At 36.5% G+C, this 21,586-nt stretch overlaps 1 protein-coding gene across 6 annotated transcripts in view; it reads left to right on the forward strand.

Annotated features, from left to right (window-relative positions):
• Window positions 1–21,586, forward strand: part of OSBPL8 (oxysterol binding protein like 8) — a 200,135-nt gene that overhangs the window by 86,068 nt on the left and 92,481 nt on the right. For 2 of the 6 annotated variants that reach the window (XM_075551256.1, XM_075551257.1), the window contains exon 2: window positions 4,956–4,994. The exons of 2 other annotated variants lie outside the window; for them this stretch is intronic. Coding sequence is in view for 2 of the 4 variants with exons in the window: in XM_075551253.1 (XP_075407368.1) it covers window positions 4,956–4,994; window positions 11,812–11,848 (76 nt within the window). In the remaining 2 variants the exon portion in view is untranslated. Of the gene's footprint in view, window positions 1–4,955; window positions 4,995–11,811; window positions 11,849–21,586 lie in introns of all 6 variants that reach the window. 2 more of the 6 variants (XM_075551253.1, XM_075551254.1) reach the window with 2 other exon arrangements.

The following is a 21,586-nucleotide window of genomic DNA, read 5'->3' on the forward strand; positions in this document are numbered from 1 at the left end:
AAAAATTACATTAAAAATGTGCTGAAAAATTCAGCGTATACACGAGTATATATGGTATATGTTTGGCTGTGATCGGCAAGGTTAGCAGTTTGAAACCTCCAGCTGCTCTGCGGGAGAAGGCCTACTCCTGTAAAGAGTTACCATCTCAGAAACGCACAGAAGCAGTTCTGCTCTGTCCTTACAGGCATCGACTCCGTGGCAGAAAGTTTGTCTTTTTAAAATTATGCTTATTCTCTTTAGAATAGCTTTATCTTTCCTGTAGTTCTTCTGTAACAGTTTATATTTAACACATTCATGAATGTTAACAAAAATGATCTTTTTTGAACTGTTTATTTTGGAAAACACCTTAAATGTCTTACTGTTTATCTTTTGAACATATTTATAATGCTTGCTTTATGTTTTTGATGTGTTTGATTTATTAATTATATCTTCTTTGGTCAAGACTACTCATTTTGTTGTCTTGTTATTGTACTTAGGCTTTTTAGGATAATTATTTTTGTTTGCAAGCTTGTACTGTCCTGAGACAATTAGCTCCCTTATCAACTAATACCTAGGTAGAAGCATAAAAGCACAGGAGCTAGCTTCAACCTTTTTCGTGAATCTAGAGAACATGAGGAATCCCTAGGTGGTAAAAGAAATTATGCATTCGAATACTAATCATACTTTAGGCTATTCAGTCCACCCAAAGGTGCCTTAGAAAACAGGCCAGGTGATCTGCTCCCAAAGATTACAACCTTGAAAACCGTGGAGGAGTCATCATGAATTGGAATCAACTCAATGGCAAAAATAAACGGATTCATTTAATCAATAGATACATTCTCTAAACTATGTATAGGAAATTGTTTGTTAGGTATTAGAGTTATAAAAAGTGATCAAGCTTTTTTCATTTATGCATTCAATAAATATTTACTGAATATATGCAATGTGCTGAGCTATATTCTAGTCTTAAACATGCTACAGTGTACAGAACAAAGCTGCTCCTCCCATGGATCGAACATGTGGGTGAGAGAAAAAAATTACACAAATAAGTCATAGATGAAATAGGATGCTATGTGATTTGGACATTGATCAACTCCCATAATTCATATAGTCAGTCCCTGGGTTTATGAATGAGTTCTATTTCAAAGTCTGTCTTTAAGTTGAATTTGTACATAGTTTAAACAGTTGGGAACAATTTGTATCTAACATCAGTTAGTCAATTGCTTCCCATAATGAGTATAGTGTGTAGTGTACCTTTTGATGTATAATAATGTACACTTCCAGATATACAAAAGCATGTTTTATATAAAGTCTATTGGGTCATAATCCAAATATCATATAATTCAGTTGCTCAGTCATATCAAGAAGTGTTGTACAATCATTCTCAAAATCAATTTTAGAACATTTTATTACTAGTTAATACAGTAATTTTTTTCCAGGGGAGAGTGCAAATGCAGTCCCCCACTAATACAAATTATGCAGTCGAGTTTCCCACATTTGAGGAAATTACAGGGTCAGCACATCCGGAGTGCAATAATACAGTAATGTTTGATACACATTACAAAATAGCATCCATTTGTTATTTTGAACCATTATATGTACCTTGAATTTTTTTAGATAATAGTATTTATGGGCACTGGGCCACAGACATAACATGTTGCCCGAATGAACATAGTGTAGCACATATCTATCTATCTATCTATCTATCTATCTATCTATCTATCTATCTATCTATCTATCTATCGGTATATTATATAAGTGATGATTACTGCGATGCAAAATACAGCAGGGTGAGAGGGAACATTGATGGTGGTTCAGGGTAGAAGTCTCACCTTCCACGTGGGAAACCTGGGTTCAAGTCCCAGCTCATGTCTCTCATACAGGAGCCCTGTTAGCATAGTAGTTAGAACCTACCAGCCACTCCTCAGGAGAACGATAAGGCTGCCTACTCCAGTAAGATTTAAAGTCTCCGAAGCCTTAAGGGGCATTTTACTCCCAAGTCAAAATTCATTTGATGGCAATGAATTTGGGTTTTGAGGGGCTTAGTTTCTCATGCATAGCCACCACTTATCTTTCAGTAGTAGATTGTACATGATACAACAGGTTTCAGTGGCGCTTCCAGGCTAACACTGGGAGAAAGGCCTAGCTGGGTTCTTCCAAAATTTAGCTAATGAAAGCCCTGTGAATCACATTGAACTGAATCACGACCAGTCATGGTGATTGTTCATAGTACCAGGTAGCTTTTCATTCTATTGTATATGGGGTCAAAGGAATTGGGGGTCAGCTCCAAGAGCACCCAGAACAGACAGTAACAGAATAGGGGATGGGCTTGCTATTCACTGATTTGATCATAGGAATCTCTTTATGAGGTGATACTTGAGCAGAGTCCTAAGGGAAATTTTCTAAGCAGACGAAAGCCAAATGCAGAGCTATCTATTAGATAGCCTGTGGTGGTTAGGCTGTATGAGTATGAAGAGGAAAGATGAGTGAGGGGTCTGACCCCTTTCTCAGGCAGGAAGATGGTAGATGCTGGAGCAGTGTCTCAGAGATTCCGTGGAGCTCTGTGGCCTCCCTTGTAGCCCTAGAGTGACCTAATAAGAAGACTGGCAACACAGATGGAGCACATTTAAGTTGCATCTGATTTGGGAGGTCAGAGGAGCCCTTACCGCAGCTGTGATGTTTCATCTAGGATAAGCAATGTGAGTTCACCAAGAAAGCAATTTGCAGGGGGAGGTAATCTTGGGGGCTGGAACTCAGGACATGTTAAGGTGGAGAATCTAATTAAAGTTGTTTTTGGTGAATAGAGTTCATTTAAAAATAAAATAAGTGGAATTATCAAGGAAAATAGTATTGCATGGGGACAAAATACATTCTAGGATGCAGCCTTTGGGAGTAAGTATCTTAATGGAGCACCAGGGAAAGGGAGCCAAACAAAAGGGACAACAAAGAAGGGAAAATAGCTTAGAAGACAAAGAAAGGAAGAAAGGTTTGAGAGGAGGGGGATACACAGGAGCTTGGAGAAGATAACATTGTGCTGGATAATTACTAGCCACATGTATAATTAATTTAGATCAAATTAATTAAACTAAAATTTCATATCTTCAGTTTGACTAGCCACATTTCAAGAACTCAGTAGCCATATCTGACTACTGGCCACTGTATTGGACAGCACAGAGAATATTTCCAACACTGGCAAATTTATAGTCAACAGTAGTACAGTGGTAGACCGTTATAAAGTCAGCATAGAATGAATAGCAGTTTAATTTTTAGATTTATATATAATAAAAGAAAAAGTTATAAGGTAAGTGTAATAGTGCATTATCAAAAAACCTTGATATTAGGACGTCAAAGCTGGGGAAAAATACCTTCAGCATGAATTTGGGAAGCAGAATTGGTAATTTGCATTGAGTCCTCAAGGTCAGGGGAACTACTGAACAGGAAGACAGGTAGACAGAAAGAAAGAAAAACATCTTTGCTAAAAGAGGATATTTAAGTAGAGTAATCGAGTTTTGGAACTGTTTCATAGGGATCTAAAGAATGAGGTGCTATCAACTGTTTTTAAAGTAGAGAGGTAACATGGTTAAAATGTTAGCTTAGAAAATTAACTTTAGGTAATTCCTACCTACCTAGTCACAGTGTTTGTCATTTGTTGTACCATTACGTAAAGAGATGATAGGGGTCTGACCTTGTTATGCCATCAAGTTGGCGTGGACTCAGTGGCCCCAACAGAACAAAACACTTGCGATCCTGTGCCATTCTCACAGATGTTATGTTTGAGTCCATTGTTGAAACTGTTGTGTCAGTCCGTTTCACTGAAGATCTTCCTCTTTTTCAGTACCTCTTTACTTCACCAAGCATGATGTCCTTTCTAGCTGGGATTCATAGGAACTGAAAGAATAAATCAAGTGTGTGGTAAAAATTGCAGAGGCCAAAATTTTCAGAAAGTTGTAATACAAGGCAGTAAAGGCAGGCGTATCTGCTCTCCTTTGGCTTCCCTTTTGCCACAAAGCAGGGATCAGACAAGCCTCAATGGTCCATTCTTCTCTACCGTTCTGACACCAACCATTCCTATCTCACTCTACATCTATCTTATGATGGGTTTGATAATTTGCTGCAGTGGATTTTTTTCCTTTTTAAAAAGGATTTAGTTTCTAATGAAAAATTACAATGATACGAGGGCAAGCAAAAAATTTTGCTATAAAATCATAGAAAATTTTCTTTTAAACATTTTAAAATTTACGTAATTGTTCTCAACATAACTTCTATATTAGGTCAGTAGAATTCTGAAAATTATATTTCTATCTTTTTTAACCCTTCCTGGAAGAATTCTGTGCTCTCCAATTTATACCATGTCCCAATATGGTATCCTTAAGTGATTCCTTAAGTTTGGGCATTCTTAAGGGAGACACATCACGTTCCTTTGAATTGTTCTTTGAGTTTGGGGATCAAAAAGAAGTCTGGAGAGGCATGATCAGGGCAGTACTGTGGGAGTATATGGCTTCAGAGAAATTCTTGTACGACAGCCCTTGTTGGGCTCAAAGAATGAACAGGTGCGTTGTCATGATGGAAAACAATTCCTAGTCACTTTCCTAGCTTTTATTCACCAATGCAGGTATCCATTTTCTTTGAAATTCATAATAAATCCACTATTTTGATTGGCCTTTTTTTGTAAGAACACTAGGCCTTCTTAGCAAGATTAAGACGAGCATGTTACTGAGTGAACTTGCCTGCAGCAATCCACTGAGTGCAGAGATGTGTGTAGACAGGTTGTGTTTCACACCATCCAGTTGTAGACACATGCACTGGAACTCAAGTAACAATTTTTTTTACTTTCTCTCTTAACTCCCCCCTTAGGCCTCTCCCTCACCCCATGACTATTGTACCATTTACTTAATATGACAAACTAAGTGCTCTCTAGATTTAGGTTCAAATATATGAGATTAAACCACTCCTGAGAAAATTTATTTTTTTTTTAGATCTTGCCATATTCAGAAGTTGCTGAAGTTCACGAGACAGTGAGTAATAAATGGTCCTACATTTGAAATTTTATCAGTGTTGTACTTTTCCAGGAGTATTTCAAGATTCTTAAAGTCTAATTTTACTGTATTTGTAAAAGATATAGCTAATATGACAGAAAAGATCAATTAAAATAATACTGTAAAAATAGTACATACTAGTGCAGTAATTTTGAGAAACACAGAAAAAGAATGGAAAGTAAAACTCAAGTCTTAAATGTACCCACTTCTATCAAGTCAATTCCAAATCATCGCAGCCCTATATGACAGTGAAGAACTGTCCATTTGGGTTTCCCACATTGTAAGTCTGTACAGGAACAGACAATCTTATTTTTCTCCTGCAGAGTGGCTGCTAGGTTTCAACTACTAACCTTGTATTTAGCAGCCAAACACAAAGCCCACTACACCACTAGAAAACCTTCCTCTTAAAAGTAACTACTGTTAGTGTTTTGTTAGTACCTTTCCTAATTTTGTACATGTGAAATCATATATAACTCAGGTCATATTGTTCAAGTTCTTGTATTATAACCTAATTTTAAAAACTGATATAAATGGTGTTCTGTCAGTAAAATAAAAAGGCTATGTAGTATTTAATTGTGTAGATATAGCAATATTATTTATCTAATGCTCTCTTAAACATTTTGGTTTGTATTCCTGGGTCTTTATATAAGCATATAAAGATACCTCTTTTTTAACTTTTTGAATTATCACTATAGCACACATTCCTAGAAATGGAATTGTTGGGTTAAAAATATGACTTGGTTATTTTTAATTAACTGCCTGGCAGGCTAAATCATTGTCTTTACCTGATAGTGAAAAATTCTAGTTCCCATATAATATTTCCTTAAATATTTCTACTATAAAATTCAGAGATAAAATACGCACAAATGTTTTTGCAGAGAATTGCACAAATATAAAACATTTAAATGTAGAAACAAACAGCTCTCATTTACTTTGTGTATCCCTCACTGAGGGATTTCTTATTTAAGGACCAAAGATAATACTACTAGAGCACTCTTAAGATGTTTTGTGTACTCCTTTGCCCTCCTGGTAACTTTTTTGGAGCCAACAACAGCTTAATTACCTCTACGAAAAAACTGGACTAACTTTTATCAAGAATCAGATGAGAAGGAAGTGATACATTTAATAAAGGCAATGAAATCAGAATTACAGATCTCACGGGATTGTTACTCCAGGGTTGTAGAGTAGCCATCCCTCCTAGGTTACTCATGGCTGAGTTATTCTAGGATATAAGGTGTGTTTGTGAAGATTGCCTATGTTATACTATTTATAGATGGAATGGAAAGTATTTAAAAGTTTGTTATGATAAAACCATATTTTTTGCATAATATACTTTTTCTAAGATTTGTAGAGATTTAGATAATGGTTAGAAACGCTTCATACTTTTAATTAAACTATTTTGGTTGTGTACTAGTTCCACAGTATATGAAGGGAAAATTCCAGGCATGTTACTATTGATGTTTTTTTTCCAGCTCATGTATTCCGTCCAAAATAGAATTTATTTACACAGCAAAGAAATAGTTGTGATGACTGGATACTTCTTAATATCTTTTTCTCTTTCTGAAAACAAACAAACAAAAAACTGAGGGTTTTTTAAAATTCTAGCAGTATTTTTTCTTTTTTGTTTTTTTCATCAAAAGCCAAGAAGAGTGTGGGGTAATGATTTATTTTGTAAGAATTAATACCAAACTAGTTCCAAAGAGTTGTAGATGAAAAATCCCAAAAGTCCAACTCTTGAAAAATATTAATCTGTTTCATCCCCACCCCTACCTTTCTCTTGGACATATTTCTTCACATTTCCGGGTTCTGCAACTCTCTGCAGGGCGCCACAGAACTCTGGAACTTATTATCTCAGGTAATGACAGTACCAAGCGTCCAGGTGCGCGGTGTTTGCCATTATCTTGACTCCTCATTTTGTTTTTTGTCCTACTTTTAGTCACTTTGGGAATTTTATTGACTCTACATTCAGAATATATTAGAAGTTGACTACTTAGTCTTTCTTACTTTCACTGCTACCAACTTGGTTCAAGTTCATCTTTACCCTAAAATATTGTGGTAGCCTCCTAACTAGTCTGCTTGTCCTTGTCCTTCTAGTCTATTTTCAACAGAGTGGCCAGAGTGAGCCTATTAACATACCCTGTGTATACTTATGGATAAGCTGAGTTGTTGAGCACATTTTTAATGCCGTTTTGTGGTAATATTAGGAGCCTTGGCTGATAGTCTGGTCGGCTTATACTCGAGCATATACTGTAATTGGATCATTATCACTACTTTACAGGCATGTTTGAAGATATATTTTTGAAAATAAGTGTAATTAAAGGATTTTGAAACAAATATTCAGGAGTTACTATTTGCTAGTAATTATTTTCTGAGCTTAAATAGCCAAGAAGTGCAATTGACCTAGTGCTGTTCATCAACACAAGTTGAGAATATTTAATTACAAAAAAATGAACTGGATGTTTTATTTCAAGGAGAAGACTAGTTTCACATTCTTCACATTTTACTAGCCTTATAAAATGGAATACCTCCAACTATGTATATACTTAATATTATTGCTTCTGTTATTGTTAAATCTAGGGAAAGTGGCAATTGTTCATATAAATAGAGGAGAATTTTCTTTAGAGGATGTCTGTGAAGCATTTGTAACATTTCCCACATTTGTTTCTGCTAGCATCTTGAGTTCTTTAGTTTTCTAGTACTATAGTTGCTCATTGCCACATAGGAAATCATTCAACATTGTGAGTTAAAACCTCACAGTTTCTGTCGGTTAGGAATCCGAAAACAGTTTAGCTTAGGTGCTTTGACTTAAAATTAGACATGCTTGCACTCCAGCTGTTGGGGTGCAGTGGGGGCTGGGCAGGGCTCTGCAATCTCATATGAACATTTAAATAGGTGTATGGGTGTGGGGTAGGGAAAACCAGGAAATCTCTTCTAAATTCACTTACGTGGTGTTGACAGACCTCATTTCTTCAAGGCTTAGTGGGTCCTTTCTTTAAGACTGCTTCTCAATGTGCAAGTGTCTTTCCCCAGGACAAGCTGTCCAAGAGAGAATAAGAGATTGTGTGTCCCCCCCCCCAATCAGACTCCACTGAAAAACACTCCTAAAAGTCAACATACAGACCTTGAACTATCCACAAGTTTTTCTTTTTTCTTGGCATTGGTTTTTTTGTTGGCATCATTTTTTTTGTCGCTTTGTTTTGCTCTGTCTTGTTTTTGTGTGTGCATATTATTATCTTTGCAGGTTTACCTAGATAAGATCGGCTGGATAAACAATCTGGATGAGAAAACAATGGGACTGATGGTTCCCAGGAGACATGGGAGAAGGGGAGGTGGGGGAAAGGAAGTGGGACAACCAACCCAGGGACAAAAGAACAGCAAGTGATCCAAAATCAGTGGCAAGGAGAGTGTAAGAGGCCTGGGAGGGATTGATCAAGAGCAATGTAACCGAGGAATTACGGAAACCCAAATGAAGGCTGAGGATGATAGTGGAACAAGAGGAAAGTAAAAGGAAATAGAGGGAATAACTAGGAAGCAAAGGGCATTTATAGAGGTCTAAAGCAGGCATGTACATATGTAAATATATTTATATATGATGAAGGGGAAATAGATCTATGTGCATGTATTTATAGGTTTACTATAAATGCAGCAGATGGCAATTGGGCTTCTGCTCAAGTATCCTTCAATGCAAGAACACTTTGTTCTACTAACCTGGCATTCCATGATCCTCACCTTCCTGACATGATTGCTGAAGACAAATGTGTGCATAAGCAAATGTGGTGAAGAAAGCTGATGGTGCCTGGCTATCAAAAGATATAGCGTCTGAGGTCTTAAAGGCTTGCAGGTAAACAAGCGGCCATCTAACTCAGAAGCAACAAAGCCCACATGAAAGAAGCACACCAGCCTGTGTGACCACGAGGTGTCAAAGGGATTAGGTATCAGGCATCCAAGAACAAAAAATCATATCATTGTGAATGAGGGGAGTGAAGATTGGACACCCACAGCCCATCTGTAGGCAACTGGACATCCTCCTCTTACAGAAGGGTCACGGGGAGGAGATGAGCCAGTCAGGGTGCTGTGTAGCAATGACAAAACATACAACTTTCCTCTAGTTCTTAAATGCTTTCCCCACCCTCCCCCACCACTATCATGATCCCAATTCTACTTTACAAATCTGGCTAGACCAGATGATGTGCACTGGTACATAGAGGAACTGGAAACACAGGTAATCCAGGACTGAAGATCTCTTCAGGACCAGTGGTGAGAGTGATGATACCAGGAGGGTGGAGGGAAGGTGGGGTAGAAATGGGGAACCGATTACAAGGATCTACATAAAACCTCCTCCCTGAGGGACAGACAACAGAAGGGTGGGTTCAGGGAGACGTTGGACAGTATAAGATATGACAAAATAATCATAATTTTTCAAAGGCTTATGAGGGAGGGAGGAGTGGGGAAGAAGAAAGGAGGAGCTGTTACCAAGGGCTGAAGTAGAAAGAAATGTTTTTAGAATGATGATGGCAACAGTGCACAAATGTGCTTGACACAGTGGATATATGTAGGGATTGTGATAAGAGTTGTATGAGTCCCCAATAAAATGACTTTTAAAAAGAGAGAGATTGTGCCCCAAGATATTCTTTACACCAAAAATGCATGTTACAAACATTAGACTGTGAGTATTTTAATAATTATGAATAGCATTGCAAAGGGTAGGAATCCCAGAACACTTCATTGTATTTGTGCACAATTAAGACGAAGAGGCAGTTGTTTGAAGTAAGTTCAAAATCAGGAAAGGTGTGAGTCAGGGTTGTAGCCATTCACCATTTTTATTCAGTCTGTATGCTGAGCAAATAATCTGAGAAACTGGACTATATTAGAAAGAACACAGCATCAACTTTGAGGAAGACTCATTAGAAACCCTAAATATGAAGATACACCAACTTTGCTTGCTGAAAATGAGTGTATGAAACACCTACCGATGAAGATCAAAGAGCAACAGCCTTTATGGATTGCACTTTAGAGAGAAAACAGAAATTCTCACAACTGGATCAATAAACAGTAACAGCAACTATAATATAAAAAATAGTATCCTATCACTTCTGTAATATTCTGTTCCTTAGAAGTAAGTCAGTAACTTTAGTTCATGCTCAAAGAGAGGTGATTAAATGAAAACCTGACTATTGGAGATTTCTGTTGGTTCCCCTTCCTGTTTAAGGCAGCCTCGTGTTAGAGACCGCCCACCGCAGTTATTTTCATCTTTCCCCTCAAGCTTGTTAGTTGTGATTGCATGACTATCAGTAACAAGGTTTTGAGCACAATTAGTTCATTATCACCAAGTTTTTTTTATATGTATAGCTGAAATCAATTAATAGACAAATTTAAATGGTAAACCACAGAAAAAGAAATAGAGCAAATAAATGCCTTTAGAGATAATTGGTTATTGTGAAATAACCATCACTTTAGGGAAGTAGCAGGCCCAAGACTTCTTCCAAGAAGACAAAGCATAAAGTAAATAACTGTTGTGTGATTTTATAACTTAGTTAGCCCCCTGCCCTTTTGTGTGTGTGTATGTGAAAATGATCATAATTAAGTGCCATGCTTCCGTTAAATAAGAGAAGCAATAATGTAGTAGTCACTCTTACTACTTTAATTTTTAAGTTACTATAATTGATACTTGAAAATTAAGTAGAGCTAAAACTTTATTCCTACCAACATGGCCAATAAAGTTTGTTCTTAAGTAATATTTAGGATAATGTTTTTGTGTTAACATAGTTACTAGACAGAAGGCCAGTAGTTTCTTTCAATTGGGAAGCTTTTAATTCAGGAATTCGCTCAGCTGGTGTACTAAACCAGCAACTTTAAATACTATGCTTCGTATTCTGTGGGTCTTAAGAATAGTTTGTGCTACTTAATAAAGTTTACCTTTCTAATCAATTTACCCTTTTTTTTTTTTTGCCAATCTTGAATAAGTTTGTTCTATCTTGTTGGTGTCTCTAGAAAAAAATGTTACAAAATGCTTGACATGTAAATATTAAGGAACCTAGTGACACAGTGGGCTAAGTGTTGGGCTGCTTACCCCAAGGTTGGCAGTTTGAACACACTATGGGATAAAGATGTGACTGTTTGCTCTCATAAAGATTCATAGCATCGGAACTCCGTGGGGGCAGTTCTGTACCGCCCCAGAGGGTCACTGTGAGTCAGAATCGACTGACTGGAAGTAGATGTGATTTGGGTTTGGGCCAGTAAATGTTAATGCTTTTCTTTTCATTTAAAAAAAAAACACGACTAAATCTCTGTGCAATGTTAAATGTTTTCATGGCATGCAGACTAATATTTAATAGTGCATGGTGTTTGTTTATAAACCACTTTATAAATAAAATATTTGAGGAATGAATAACCCTTGGCTGTTCTTCACAATTTAAGATAATTTTTTACCACTCTTAACCTGAATTTTAAATTATAGTTTCAAATATATATATTTTTTATTTTAGTAACTTTCAAAACAAAATACATAGGCAATTTCATTCTTTTTTTCCCCCACCTTCATTTTCCAAAGTTAAATACTTAGTACTTGATAATTTTTCAGCCAGGACCTTTCTATTTTAGGGGGAGGAGAGCTATGGTGAGGGAACGGTGAGAGAAAATTTAATTATTAGTGTTGATGTGCATGTGCTTTCTACTTATAAACTAATGCTATTTTCCTTGTCCTTTTGTTTCACTGCTGCTTCCATCCTGATGCATTTTGCTTCTTCCTGGTTTGGACTTTGTTTGTTTGCTGCTCACTTATACCCTGCATTTAAAGCTTCTGAGTGATGGCAAAGATGTCCTTGGGCCATCAAGTAAGTAGCTAATGTTGGAATGACATGTTTGGGGTATGGTAAATTTTAATGTGCGTCTATGGAAGGAAAATGGTATTTCTGTTAATCTATCATGTCTTCTACTTTTCTTTCCAAATACTGAAAATCTCAAGTAAAAAAATATCTGAATCTGACCTTGATATAGACAGTGTTTGCATATTTACATTTTGTTTATTTATAGATAAATTATTTACTTAACCATTTCTCCAAAACCAAACAAAGCACTCCAAATTCATTGTCATTGGGTTGATTACAATAGCGAAACTATAGGACCCCTGATGGCATAATGGGTTACTTATTGGACTGCTAATTGAAAGGTCAGCAGTTTGAAACTACGGAGCGCTCCATGAGAGAAATATGAGGCTTTCTGTTCCCATAAGGAGTTATAGTTTCAGAAACCCACAGACAGTTATACTCTGCCCTGTAGATTTGCTATGAGTCTTAGCCAGTTAGCTAACTAATAACTTAGGTATTATTCTTTATAATATTTATATCATTGTAAGATACAGCATAAGAATTCACTGCCATGTGGAAATGAGGAATGTTATTTTATTTTATCAGAACTTTTATATAATAAACAGATTATGACAAATTCATAAGTATAAAAAACATTTTATCTTAGAAATTTAGAAAAGAGTTATATTCAATTTACCGCAACCAATTTTACTAAAAACGTTTTTCCTTAGAGGGGAGAGCAGATATTGTGCTAGCTTTGGGGCATTCATGATGAATGAAAAAGAGCCTTGTCTCTAAGGATCTTTATAATGTAGCTGTGGCGTTAGCCCATTGAACCAAAAATTAAACTGGTTACTACTTAGGTGATTCCGACAGAAGGAACGTGTCATGTGTGTCACAATGAAACAGTATTTTATAGTGTATCTATTGCGGGTTTTTCAGAGGCAGATCACCAGACCTTTCTTCTAAGGTGCCTCCTCAGGTAATCCCAAACCACCAATCTCCTGGTTAGCACCTGAATGCTTCACTGTTATCCCAGAGACGAACAGTTATTTCAAAGTGCTGTGACGGGCAAGTTTTGAAGTTTGAAAGATTTGTCCAATAAAGCCTTCATTTTATAGATTAAGAGCCTGCAATGAAGAATTTGAATATCTAAAGAATTAGGATTGGTTATTTACCACATTCATCAAAATGAACTATCAATTTGTTGAATTCAAGTCAAACCAAATAAGTAAAATAGTAAACCTTCATAAGTCCAACAGAGTTTCATCTTACTGAACAGCAATGTCAGAAATGATAATTGATTTAGGAGTTTCAACTATTTATCCATAAATAGTTATCTGACTATGCATGTTAGTTTCCCACTGTGAGGCTCATTTTTCTCACTGGCTTAAGAATGAAATTGGGAATCATCTAATAGCCAAGATTGAATAGGGTTATATTTGTTATTCTTCTGACACTCGCTGGTATATTCAGTATTGTTTGTCAGCATCACAATGGAAATAAATCCATTCTCCTTAGATATTTCTTTTTCATTGTCCAGTTTTTGCATGACTGAGGTGGAAAAAAAGTGTTGACTCAGGTGCACCTTAGTTATCAGAATAACATTTTTTGCTTTGAAACTCTGTAACAGGGTATTTTGCAATATATTTTCCCAATGCAATATATAGTTTGGTTTCTTGACTGCTGTTTCCAGGAGCTTTGATTACTGTCCAAGTAGAATGGAATCGTTGGTAACTTCAATTTTTTGTTATTTATTATGATGTTATTTTTTGTTGTTTATTGTGATGTTATTTTTCATAATTTTTGAGGGTTTGGATTTTCTTTATGCTCAGGTAGAATCAGTATTGTGGGCCAAATGGGAAAACAAATGGTAAGATGTCAATTTTAACCTAATTATATCTGTCATAGGGATTCTGGTGGAATAGTGGTCCAAACACTGGACCACCACCCACAAGGTTAGCAGCCCAAACCCACCAGCCACTCTATAGGAGAACAATGAGGCACCCATTCCCACAAAGATTCACAACTTAGAAAACCCAAAGGGACACCTCATCTTCACCCTGCAGGGTTGCCATGAGTCAGAATCAACTCAGTGACAATGAGTTTGAATATTCTGTCTTGAGTAATCCACTTTCTAATGTACTCTGCCTGAGGGCAAGCCTATTCACATCCTTGTGAAAGATTTGAAGGAATTCAGTGGAAACCATGTATGTGGGAACTCTGCAAACAGATTTTGATCTTTTACTGTCATCCATAGCCACTACAAAACAAGTGCCCAGAATTTACTAGGATTCCCTCCTCAGATCTTGGATTTTTAAGGAAAAAATAAAGATTAAATTAGGAATAGAGAAAAACAATAAATTAGGCTAGAAGTTGATTCTTCTGGATGATTAAGAAAATTGTAGACAACTGGGAGATTTAACAAAGGAAAAGAAAAGGTGCAAATACTACAATGCTCAAATTATTGAACAATATTAATATCACATGTAAGTAAAATTTTGCTGAAGATCATCCAACAATGCTTGCAGCAATATGTTGACAGGGAGCTAACTAAAGAGGTTCAGCTGGATTCAGAAGAAGATATTGAACAAGGGATATCATTGCTGATGTCACATAAATCTTGACTTAAAGCAGAGAATACCAGAAAGATGTTTACTTGTGTTTTATTGACTACACAAAGGTATTTGGCTATATGGATCCTAGCAAATTATGGATAACTTTTAGAAGAACTGGAATCCCAGAACACTTCATTGAGCTCAGGTAGAACCTGGATATGTGTGGGGGAAAAAAAAGGCGATACTGCATGGTTTAAAATTAGGAAAGGTGTGTGTTTAGGGTTGTATCCCATAACCATACTTGTTCAATCTATATGCTGAGCAATCATCAGAGAAGCTGGATTATATGAAGAAGAGTGTGGGGCATCAGGATTGAAGGAAGGTTTATTAACCTGCGGTGTCCAGTTGACACAACTTTGCTTGTTGAAAGTGAGGAAGAATTTAAGCACTTGATGATGAAGATCAAAGATTGTAGCCTTCAGTGTGGATTACAACTTGATATAAGGAAGGCCAAAATTCTTACAACTGGACCAATATGGAACATAAAGGGAGAAAGGTTGAAGTTGTTAAGAATTTTGCCTTACTTGGATCAACAATCACTTCTCATGGAAGTAGCAGTCAAGAGATCAAAAGATGTGTTGCATTAGATAAATCTGCTTCACGTGACATCTTAAGAATATTGAAGCACAAGGACATTAACTTAGAAGCTAAAGTGTGCTTGATCCAACCCATGGGATTCTCCATTGCATCATATGTATGTGAAAGTTGGACATTGGATCAGGAAGAGTGTAGAAGAATTGATGTATTTGAATTGTGATGCTGGCAAAGAATATTGAAAGTACCATGTACTGCTAAAAGGACAAACCAATCTTTGTTGGAATAAATACAGGCAGAATGCTCCCTAGGGACAAGGGTGCCAAGACTTCATCTTCCATACTTGGACATATTGTAAGGATAGACCAGTCCCAGGAGAAAGACATTATGTTTGGTAAAGTAGCGGGGAAGCAAAAAATAGGAAGGCCCTCAACGAGATGGATTGACACAATGGCTACAGTGGACTCAAGTATAAACATGATTGTGAATGTAGTGCAGGACTGAACAATGTTTTGTTCTGTTGTACGTAGGATGACTACGGCTTGGAACCAACTTGAAGGCACCGAATAAAAACAACAATAAGAATGAAAGGAAGAGTAGGTGTGGGAAAATCACTAACAAGATAATTGATACACATTACTTTGGGTGAAGGGGAAATCATCATACAACAAGAGGGTATTTTAAAATGTTAAAAAAATAATATGTCAAAAATACTATGTCATAGATTAAAATGTTTTAAGATGGGTTAAATGAATATCATACCATCTAATATTAGACAAGTGGGAAAACATTGGAAGATGAATAGAATTTGAGAAAGAAAATCTTATGATTCAGTGTATTCCTTACTTTGCAATTTGTCGAAGTTCCAAATAGCAGGTCATTATGTGAAATTGGTATTATCTGAAAATGAGGTAAGATCATAACAGATCAATATAGAGCAGTGGTCCTCAACTTTCCTAATGCTCGACCCTTTAATACAGTTTCTCATGTTGTGGTAATTCCCCAACCATAAAATTATTTTTATTTTGTTTTGTTTTTTTAATCGTATTATTAGGGGTTCTTCCAACTCCTATCACAACCCATACATACATTAATTGTGTAAATAAAGCACATTTGTACATTCATTGCCCTTATCATTCTCAAAACATTTGCTTTCCACCCAAATCCCTGACATCAGTTCCTCATTTTTCCCTTCCCTTCCCACTCCCTCCTCCCTCATGAACCCTTGATAATTTACAAATTATTATTTTGTCATATCTTGCACTGTTCGATGTCTCCCTTCACCCATTTTTTTGTTGTCCGTCACCCAGGGAGGAGATTATATGTAGATCCTTGTAATCAGTTTACCCTTTCCAACCCACCTTCCCTTCACCCTCCTGGTATTGCCACTCACACCACTGGTCCTGAAGGGATCATCCACCCTGGATTCCCTGTGTTTCCAGTTCCTATCTGTACCCGTGTACATCCTCTGGTCTAGTCAAATTTGTAAGGTAGAATTTGGATCATGATAGTGGGGGGGGGGAAGCATTTAGGAACTAGAGAAAAATTTGTATGTTTCATCATTACTACATCACACCCTGACTGGCTCATCTGCTCCCTGAGACTCCTCTGTAAGGGGATGTCCAGTGGCCTACAAATGGGCTTTGGGTCTCCACTCCACACTCCCCCCTCATTTACAATGATAAGATTTTTTGTTCTGATGATGCCTGCTACCTGATCTCTTCGACACCTCGTGATTGCATAGGCTGGTGTACTTCTCCCATGAGGGCTGTGTTACTTCTTAGCTAGATGGCAGCTTGTTTACTTTCAAGCCTTTAAGACCCCAGACGCTATATCTTTTGATAGCCAGGCACCATCACCTTTCTTCGCCACATTTGCCTATGTACCCATTTATCTTCAATGATCGTATCAGGGAGGTGAGCACACAATGATATGATCTTTTTGTTCTTTGATGCCTGATAACTGATCCCTTGGGTACCTCGTGATCACGCAGCCTGGTGTGCTTCTTCCATGTGGGCCACTTGGGCCACTTGTTTACCTTCAAGCCTTTAAGACTCCAGATGATGTATCTTTTGGTAGCCAGGCACCGTCAGCTTTCTTCACCACATTTGCTTATTCACCCGCTTTGTCTTCAGCAATTGTGTCAGGAAGGTGAGCATCATAGAATGCCAATTTAATAGAAGAAAGTATTCTTGCATTGAGGGAGTACTTGAGTGGAGGCCCAATTTCCATCTGCTACCTTAATACTAAACCTATAAATATATGCACATAGATCTATTTCCACATCCTCATATTTAAATATATTTACATATGTACATGCTTTTATTTAGATCTCTATAAATGCCCTTTGCCTCACAGCTGTTTCCTCTATTTCCTTTGACTTTCCTCTTGTCCTATCATGCCCAGTCTTCATTTGGGTTTCAGTAATTCCTCTAGTTTACACTACCCTTGATCACGCCCTCCAGGCCTCCTACACCCTCCTCACCACCGATTTGGATCATTTGTTGTTCCCATGTCTCTGGGTTTGTTAACACCACTACCTTTTTCCCCACCTTCCCCTTTCCCAGCATAAAATTATTTTCATTGCTGCTTCATAACTGTAATTTTGCTACTGTTAAGAATCAGGTGACTTCTGTGACCAAAGGGGTCAGGACCCACACGTTGAGAACCACTGTAGAGAATGACCTCTATATTGACGACTGATAATCATGTTACCACATTACCAAACCAAATTGCCACATAACCTTAACCATCCAATGTTACTCTCTCATGTACCTTTTCAGAAAAGAGTAGATTATTTCTTTTTTTGTAAATGCGAAATATCGGATACAAGATAGTCCATGGTTGAAGGTAAAGTGGATTTTATCAGATGCCAGAAAAGTGAGATTGAAAATACCATAAACAGAAAATATTGATCAAGTTATTTGATTAATAACTAAACAAATGGGATTATAGATATAGAAATTAATAACCATCCAGATAACTAGTAGTCATCTTGTTATAGCATTATAAAGTATAAAGCTTTCTTTTTGTCTCCAAAAATTGGGAGATGTTAAAAAAGTGTCACTTTAAGGACTTAGGTGTGCTTGACCCAAGCCATGGTCTTTTCAATCACGTTGTATGCATGTGAAAGTTAGATAATAAATAAGGAAAACAAAAGAAGAACTGATACATTTGGATTTCAAAGTTTATGAAGAATGTAGAATTCACTGTGTGCCTTAGAGGAACTAATAAATATGTTTATGAAGAAGTATAGCCAGAATGATTCCTAGAAGGGGGGATGGAGAGGCTATGTTGGAACCAGCTTTAATGGGAACTAATAGCAACAACATAATTGAAAATTATTGAAAATTTTTCTGCATGACGAAAATTTTATATATGATTTTAAAAGAGCTTTAGCTTTTGTAGTCCTTGGGAGAGAGAATAGTTGCTTGGTTTGGGTGATAGTTGTGGAAGTGGGGAGTAGTAGTGAGATTCCAAATAAAATTTAAGATCCAGTTCATGAGTAAATTGGATGTAAACTAGAAGATAAAAGAAAAACCTGCCTCCAGGTTTGGGGCCTGAGACTCTGGGTGGAGGCTGGGGGACAGATAGTGATATGGGGGTGTGGATAGTGTTATCATTAAATGAGACCATTATGGAGAAGAAAACAAATCAAGAATTATTGTCTGGATAAACTTGAGATGCCTATCATAAAGGGAGAAAAACGAGGCTTTCGACTCTCATAAAGAGTTGACACTTTGGAAACCCATAGGGTCTGTTGTGCTGTTTGAAACAGAGTAACTTTGAATCATAATCAACTTGATGATAGTGAGTGGGGAAGTCATAATTAATAAAAAGTTTATTTTGAAGCAATCAATTTGATGAGTTTGAGTTTAAGGGGGGTGTTTTTTTTAATTGGAAGCAAAATCTATGCCCATCAGCTCGTAGATTTAAAAAATTGTATTTAATGGGTGTCTGTGTGTGTCAAGTTCAATGTTTTTACATGTACAAGTCTATGTCGCTAATTGTGCTTATCATTTTAAAACTGTTAGACTATTCTCCACTTTAAACATTGTGTCACCCTGCAAGCTCAGTCTTCTCTAAGCACTGAAGCCTCTCAATCTTTACTCTCATCTCTTGTAACCACTCATAAACTCTGGTCCCTTTGCATTTGCCTGTAAGTGGGATCATACACTGTGTGTTTGCTTTATAGTAATTAGCTTATTTCATTCAGCATGTTTTCAGTCATCATTAAATAATCAAGACATCATTTTTCCTTATGGCACAGCACTATTACATTGCATATATTTTTCATTTTCTCTATCCATTCATCTACTGATTGGCATTTACATTGTTTCCATCTTTTGGGAAACAGTGAATGTAATGCTACAATGAACATTAGTGTGCATGTATCTGTTGCTTTTCCTATATTCCATGATTTGGGGTATAAACCAGAGTAGAATTGGTGGAACATATGGTTATTCATATTGACCATCATTTTACAATTTAACCAGCACTGAATATGAGTTCTAATTTCTCCACATCCTCACCACCATTTTCTAAAAATTGTAGCCATCTTAATGAGGGTGTATTGGTAACTTACTATGGTTTTGATTTGCATTTCTATAGTGAGTTGAACCAGAGCCCTATTGGGCAACAGGCAAGTACTTGGCCCCTTACTGAAATTCAATTTAGACTCCACGGTTGAGTTTAAAAGATGTGATGGGTTGTTTCCATAAAGAATTTAGCATGGAAAACTCTAGGGGTCAGTTTTAAAGGATCATCCAATAGGGTCACTTAGGTGTGCAATAAATTTGTTAGCAGTAGGTTTTAATAACTAATGAGGTAGACATTACTTCATGTACTTGTTGGGCATTTGTAATTTTCTTTGGTAAAATGTTTATTGAAGTCCTAGTACATTTTTCATTTGCATCGTTTATCTTTTTGCTGTGAAGTGTAAGGATTCTTTATGTATTCTTCATTTTTAAACCCTTTTCCAATATATACAGAAGCCCTGATGGCACAGTGCTTAAGTACTCACCAGCGGCTCTAGGGGAGAAAGATGTAGCAGACTGCTTTCCTAAAGACCAATAGCCTTAGAAGCCCTGTGAGACAGTTCTCCTATGTCCTCTAGGGCTGCTATGCATTGGAACTAACTTGACAGCATGGTTGTAGGTTATGTCTTCACTCTGTTGGTCAAGTCCTTTGGTGAGCAAAAGTTTTTAATTGATTTTGCCTTTTGTTTCATGTGCTTTAATTGCCATATCTAAGAAGCCATTGTTAAATATTAAATCCTGAAGCATTATGCCTCTGTTCTCTTCCAAGTGCTGTATGATTTTATTTCTTAAATTAGGTCTTTAATGCATTGTGGAAGGGACTCTAGTAGCTTAGTGGGTTACATACTGGGTGTCTAACCTCAAGCAGTTGGAACCAAATAGCTCCATGGGAGAAAGATGAAGCTTTCTGCTCTTACAAAGATTTATAGCCTTGTAAACTAAACCACAAGAGGCAGTTCTACTCTAATCTATAGGGGTGATATGAATCAGAATTGACTCAGTATTAGATAAATCCATTTTGAGTTAATTTTCATGTGTGGCTGGAGATAAGTTTGCTTGTTTGTATAAAGAGATTATTCATTCCCCATGGTGTGAATTAAATACCCTTATCAAAAATCAACTGACCATAGATGTGTGAATTTATTTCTGAACTCTCACTTCGGTTCCATTGGTCAAAATGCCTTCATTGTACCAGTACCAGACTGTTTTGATTGCTGTAGATTTATAGTATGTTTTTGAAATTGCATTCTCCTCCTTGGTCTCTCCCTGCCCCCATGATTACTTAGATTTGGAGCTCCTTGCAATTCATTTTAAATATGACTTGGGTTTTCTATTGAAGAATTTGTTAAAATTTTTATGGATATTGTATATAATTGATATAGTTTGGGTAGCTTCCATTAAGTCTTTAAATCTATGAACACAGATATGCTTCTGATTGTCCTCCTTAATTTCAGCAGTAGTTTGTAGCTCTCAGTGTACAAAACTGACCTCTTGTTAAATGTACTCCTAGGTATTCTTTTTAAATCATCTCTAATTTTTGTGTTGATTTTATAAATTTTGTGTTGATATTTTCAAAGCATAAAAACTTTTGTTGTATTGATTCTCTTTTTTTTCTATTCAGTATTTCATTTTTCTGTGCTCTGTACTGTCCTTTCCCCTCTTGACAATGTTGTGAGCTTCATTTGCTCTTTTTTTTTTCAAGTTCCTCAAGTTGTACAGTTAGGTTACTGATTTTAGATATTTCTTCTTTTTAACCGTAGGTGCTTACTACTGTGCATTTTCTTTAGAGCTTATTTTTGCTACATCCTGTAAGTTTTAGTATGTTGCTCCATATTCCCAGGATTCCCTAGATTTCTTTTTCAACTGGGTGGGAAAATATTGTTGTTTAATATTTACTGAGTCTAACAGAGTAATAGTTTGAAATCTAATATTATATAATTCTGAAAATTTTATTATAATGTGTCCAAAATTTTGATTTGAAGCATGTCAAGATAAAAACAAACATGAATGTCACATTCTGGTTGTTCAAGTTGACAAATTAAACCAAGAGTGAAGACTAAATCATTTCCTCAGGA

This window comes from Tenrec ecaudatus, chromosome 6, assembly GCF_050624435.1.
Source record: "Tenrec ecaudatus isolate mTenEca1 chromosome 6, mTenEca1.hap1, whole genome shotgun sequence".
In the NCBI taxonomy this organism is placed as follows: domain Eukaryota; kingdom Metazoa; phylum Chordata; class Mammalia; order Afrosoricida; family Tenrecidae; genus Tenrec; species Tenrec ecaudatus.